Raw genomic sequence first — 6,000 nt, 5'->3', positions numbered from 1 at the left:
CGGCTGGCTGACTTGAAGGGCCTGTACCTCCGTTTCAGGTACAGGAGCCCCCCCCCCACCCCCACCCCATTAACCCTGTGCTGGGTTTGGGAGGGAAAGCCGGGAGGCAGAGAAGTTCTGACACTTCTGCCCAACATTCGGCCATGAGGTATGTTATGGAATGGAGGTGAGGAAGGGAAAGGCCTGAACGCATGTGCTCTGTCTAGGTACTGGCTAAGCATTCTGACCACCCACAGCTCATTTCCACATCACGACAACTGTGCTGTAAATGAGGGGTTACTACTCTGCTTTCATTGATGAGGATGGTGAGATTTAGGGAGTTAACTGTTCAAGGTCATCCAGCTAGTCAGTGGGGGATTGAAGCCCGGGTCTTTAGCATCAAAGCCCAGCTGCAGTAGTCAGTTTTGTTACTGCAGAAATTCTTTCCATCCTATTCCCATGGCTTCTGTAGCAGCCCAGGGGCAAGCAAGCTGGGTGCTGTTACTTTCTGGCCTCACTCACCATGGTGCCAGATGTGCATACCAGGTTCTACATTGTCCTCCCAGCACGTACCAGACTCATGCCAACTTTTCACTCTAATGTGGTCTGTGCCTCAACTACTCCCATAGCTTAACAGAGTTTGAATTTAATTTCTTTAAGGCCCAGCGAACTAACATCCTGCTTTCTCTTTGCTATTTTCCCCGACCAGATCCACTCCTATCCCTCTCCCCTACTGAGCTCTGAAATAGGCTCTTTCCCCCTTCCCTCAGCCTGGCTCTGTTCTAGACATTTCTACATCATGCTGTCTTGACTGGGAACCTTTCCATGGCAGGGCCGGTGTTCTAAATACACTGGGTCCCAAGTTGCCTAGCCTGGTAGTGCACATATATCAGGCATTTCAAAAGTTCTTCCTCTCGATGACTCCAGTGTTAATTGTGTAGACAGGAAAACCTAACCCAGTAGTTCGAGATGTTTCCAAGGGCTCCCTCCCTGCCTTGTCTGGCAGGCAGGTGTTCTCCTCCCTGGCAGGCTTTGCCTGCTGCAGTCCTCAGTCCAGTTGAGGGGGGTGCAATGTCTGTCATCCAGTTCACCAACCATAGCCACACTGTGCAAAAGAGGCGGGAGAACAAAAGACCATGAGACAACACCGTGGCTTTTGAAACAGGTACATAGGTTCTCGTTTAATAGCAGTTAAAAGAGGAAAATGTACAGGAGGAATAAACATGCTCTTTCCACACAGGAGGGTTTCCACTTACCATGAGGCCCGTCTGCATCAGTAGCTTTACTAGTGAGTTTTAAAGAAAAAAATTCCCTTTAGAGTTAAAAATGGACTCTCCTAAATTTCCTCCATAAATGTGCAAAATAAAAAGGCCATTTCCAATACATTAGTGAAAAGTAATTGCAAACACAGGCAAATAAAAAAAAAGATACAAAGACAAAAATAAAAAAAGAGGCAATTGAAGCAGCCAGGAGCAGAGCCCTGGAGGAAGGGAGCCTAAGGTAGGGGGATTTCTGCAGCAGGCCCCAGGAAGTGTGCTCAGGGGCCTTATGAGGAAGGTCACGGCCAATGCCAATCTTGGGGATAAAAGGCCCTGGGTCTGGGACTTGTTGAGCAAGCACGTCAAGTGTGCAGGGAAGCTAGGCTGGCTTTGAGGCCTGGGAGGCTGTTAGGCCCGGCATGCAACGCAAACACCGGGGGCTGCTCCACGGAAGCTTTATATTCCCTTTGCCAGGGGACTCTGCTGGTTCCAGTTTCTAGGTCCTGTTCTTTCCCACCAACCAACAGCTTCATTTACAGTCCCCTCAAAGAGACTTTCCTGTGACTGTTGAAAGTATGCAAGCTGACTAGATTACTACCTAAACGCACTAGGGTCCCAGAGCAGACTGTCACTTCAGGAACACAGACCCGGTTTCCCCAAAACCTTGGCCAAGACGGGAAGCTTCTACATCTCTGGGTATTTGAGGCCAGATCTTAGGAGTCTGAGGGGCAGGGCACACAAGCAATGCACAGGTCTTCTCAAGGGCTGGCCCAGCTACAGGTCTACAAACAAAACTGAAAAGTCCTACTTCACCGATTCAAACAGCTTGGACATTGCTGGTCCCTGTTTTTGACCTTTTCCTGCCCACCAAGAGTGTCTGTACAGACAGCTCGGTAGCAGCATGTTGGTTTTGCTGGGGAAGACGGCAGGCAGACTGAGAGGGAAGGAGAGAACTACCACAAGCCCTATCCTTATGAGTCTTGAGCTTGAATAGGCTTTTTCTTTAGAGGGACTTGTGTGAGCAAGGTGCAGAGTGACTTTCATTCCTCTGCCCTCTTCACTTTTTCGTCTCTAGCACAGTTTTCTTCCAGGGTACAAATGCAAGACCAGACCAGCAATGATGACAAAAAGATAACAATTGTGACATACTTAAGGTTCACTCCAGCCCCACTTCAAAGTCTCAGCGCTCAAAGCTGAAGGGATCTTGCTGCAAACTGGGGACTAGTGAGGGAGTGTGTTTGGGGCCCCCTTTAAGCAGTAGGACTTCAGATTAGTGTAATCATTTCTTTCTCCTTTTCAATAAAATCCAGGGCTTGGGAGACAGCATTGGGGTCTTATTCCCATCGGCCCTTGCCTTCTCTTGGTTTTTGAAGTTCTGGGTAGCAGCATTTATCTCTGACCCTCATCTTAAGACCCTGGGCCAACCACGGAGCCCCCAGTATGAGACTCAGAAGGCGTGTACAGAGCTCACAGGCAGCCCAGTCTTCAGCTCTGAGGAAGGCTGTATATCTCAGTGCATATTCTCTTTCCTGTGGTTTCCAAGTTGTGATGGGATAAGGGGGGTAAGGGGTGGGGAATGGAAAAGGAAGCACTGCCCTCCCCAGAAGCAACTCAGTAGCTGACAAAGGCAGTGAAGAATTCTGTTTGACGACTGTCTCCGCCCACTAATCCAAGCTGGAAATGCTTGTGTGGCTTATTTGTCATTGTTGGGTGACGCACAATTATACTCTTGCCAGTAGTCATCACAGCATCTTCCTGAAGTGTCTTCAAGTGCAGATTCCTCTGACTGACCTCACAGCAAAGTCCTTGCAATAAGTCTCTGGGACAGGGACGCAGTCCCCCAGCTACACCAACTCCAGAGTTGGGGGAATAGGATCATAGACAGTTTTTCTCAGGCAGGGCCAATTGATGGCTGTGGGGATCTCAGGAGAGGAGAGAAGCCTTGGGCTTGTGCAAGAGCTTCACATCCAGGCTATGACTCCGTGAGGGGCGGCTGGGCCCGAGGCAACACGCCACCAGCCCTGGCTGGCCTGTCTACTTCAGGGTGACAGTGGCTCTACCGCTCCAGGCATCCAGTCCAATTGTGGCTGCCCCCACAGTGCAGAATTGGTGACATTTCCTTTAAAGATGAAGATGGTAGCCAGAAAGCTGGTTTTAAAACGCAAAGGAATAATCTCAAGTAATCTTCAGGTTTTACCTCAGGGTAAAGGAAGGGCCATTTTTAGGTTTCTGGAATCTGACTTATGCCAATGACGCTGCTCGAGGGGGCCAAGTCTGAGGCTGTCTGTGAGGACCCATGGAATTAACTGTTGACCTATGACTTGAACCAACTGCCCTGACACTGAAAGAATGAAACGAGCTGAATGGGGAGGAGCTGAGGCTCCGAGTGCATCCACACGGGCCTTCTGCTGTGGGGCCACCTCCGTTAGTCATGGGGCCCAATTCTTACCACTGCATACTCAGCTCTGTCCCGCTCCAGGAAAACTAGCAGTAAAAGCATTGGGTGAGATCGAAGCTAAAGAAACTGCCATCCCTGGGGTACTGGAGTGAAGCTGTCATCTTGCCGCATGCCTGTTCACCAGCTACTGAGAGTCAGTGGACTGAGGAGATGGCGCGCCAGAACTATGTACAGGTCTTTCGCGCAGGAAGTAGTAGTGTTTTGCAGGCCCTTTCCTTGTGTCAGGAAGAATCAGCCTCACCTGTGTGGTGAATGGGGCACCCAGGAGAGGATGGCATATACCGTGTGGCCCTTCTGCCTGCTCACCTTACCTCCCAGTGCCAAGTACCCATGTTGGCCCTGTAGTTCCTGAGCCCCAGACCGCAGCTCTAGAGCCATGGATGAAAGGTGGTCCATCGCACTGGGACTCGTGACACCACCATTTCCAGGATAACACAGAGAGTATAGTAATAACTTGCCCTGAGTCCCAGCCTAGCAATATCTCATATGCTTGCTGATTCTTGTGCCTCTTTTACTATCAGGAAAGGTTATGCGAATACTGTACAGAGGTTATTAAAAAAATACATTTTCTCTCTTTGCAGAAGAATGCACAAGTGCAGGGCCAGCCCGGGCGGGTGCGGCCCGCGGGCCTTCATGAGTGGTGAGTGCTGATGAGCGCCCGGAGCTGCTTGGCCACAGTGTCGATCAGTTTCTGCTTGTCTCGCTCATTTTTCCGAAATTGTGCAAACATGTTGTTCTTGCGGCTGGTGTCCTTCATCCTGAACAGAGAGAGAAGGAAAGAGAGCCAAGTGTGTGGAAGGGGAAGGAGGGAGGATGGCATGGTGCACCTTAGCTGCCCCCCAGGGCCGAGAATGCAGAATCCGCCCATTGTCCTGCCAGCCCCCACTGCCCTCTCACATTCAGTCACTGGAAACAGTCGAGAGCCAGCTATGGAGGGGCCAACCCCTTTATCGCACATACCCACCCTACCTACCTCACTCCCTTCTATCTCCAGGTATGCACCTGTTACAGGTATCTGGGACATGCTATGGCAATGATGGTCAACGGGCTCTTACAGAATGTCTAGGATCTACTTACCACCTCCTAAGCCTGCTTAACCCTGCTGGGACCCTAGACCTGGTAATTGAAAAGTAAAGCAGAAAAAGCCTCTTAACCAGCAATCCCAAGGGGACATGAATACCAAAGCCCCTGTATAATTCTAAACCTCATTGTAAGTGGCTATGATATCCCATCCCTAATAAAACTGAGTGCTTGACTGATCTCTTTACTTTTGTCTCAGAGTAAGGACCCAGAGGCAGTGAGGGAGCAGAGGGCATGGTGTCGAGGAAAGCAGAGGACAAAGGTTGGGCCATCCGCTCACTTCATAAACCAGGGCTTTTGACAAGAGAAACCCCTGACTTCTCCAAGGCTTCTACATCCTCAGACCTTTGCAAAACGTTCTATTACTAAGTCACTCTAAAGTCCCAGAGATGGCATATTCCTAGAGCACAAACCATGGGCAGTTCTGCCAGATGGAGAGACAACTGGGAGCATGGATCAAGAAAGTTAAGGCCAGGCTGAGACTGTCACAGAAACCCGGGTCTGACTAAGCCGTGGAGACAGAACCCAGGAATCTTACTCCCTGCAGAGGGCCCATGAGCCCTGACATCTGCTGGTAACTGTTAACTTTGGCACCAGCCTCTGTGCACCAGACCTCCAGCCCACAGCTAGTTCTAGTGTTAGAGAACTGAGAACACTGCCCAGACCAATGTCTCCCTGCGGTAGGGATAGGCTGCTTGTCACCATCATTCGCCAGAAGCTGGCCATCTCTCTGACCTCACAACTCCCTGGGCTGCACAGAGACCACCTAGAAGAGTGGAGGGAAGGAACCTGCCCCTGAGGAGTAAACCACTCCCAGGCAGACTTCCCGGGGCCTCCCGCCAATCCTGGCCGTTGTTTTCTGTGGGGTGGCCCTGTGCAGAGGGGCAGATTAGAGGCCAATAGGTCACAAGGCCAGAGACCCCACAAGGGCATTTCTATCCATGTAGGAAGAAGGCTCTGATGAGTACCGGAGCTGCATGGCTCTGGCTGACAGTGACAGCCACAAACGAACTGAGGCTTCTCTCTCTGAGCTAAGCTTAAGGACCTTCAGGCTGGAATTACTACACATAAGGTACAACCGCCCACAGGAGGAGGCCTGTGCTGGGAGGGGAGGATGAAGGAGAGGAACTGAGGTTTCGAGGTTTAAGTTGAAAAGAAAGCACAAGGGTCCTCAAGGCTGTGATGATTATGGCGTTTGGTCATTTCCACATGAATCACATAGTT

The 6,000-nt window shown here is 50.6% G+C and overlaps 1 protein-coding gene across 1 annotated transcript in view; it reads right to left on the bottom strand.

The window, feature by feature from the left end:
• Nucleotides 1-1,130: 1,130 nt before the first annotated feature.
• Nucleotides 1,131-6,000, bottom strand: part of EXOC6B (exocyst complex component 6B) — a 583,153-nt gene continuing 578,283 nt past the window's right edge. Inside the window, exon 22 of the mRNA XM_081069629.1 lies at nt 1,131-4,454. Within this exon, the coding sequence (XP_080925755.1) occupies nt 4,328-4,454 (127 nt within the window). The 3' untranslated portion in view covers nt 1,131-4,327. The remainder of the gene's footprint in view (nt 4,455-6,000) is intronic.

This window comes from Rhinolophus hipposideros (assembly GCF_964194185.1).
Source record: "Rhinolophus hipposideros genome assembly, chromosome: 12".
NCBI classification, from domain to species: Eukaryota; Metazoa; Chordata; class Mammalia; order Chiroptera; family Rhinolophidae; genus Rhinolophus; species Rhinolophus hipposideros.
Note: the sequence above shows the minus strand (reverse complement) of the source record. Positions and strands in the feature narration are given on the sequence as shown.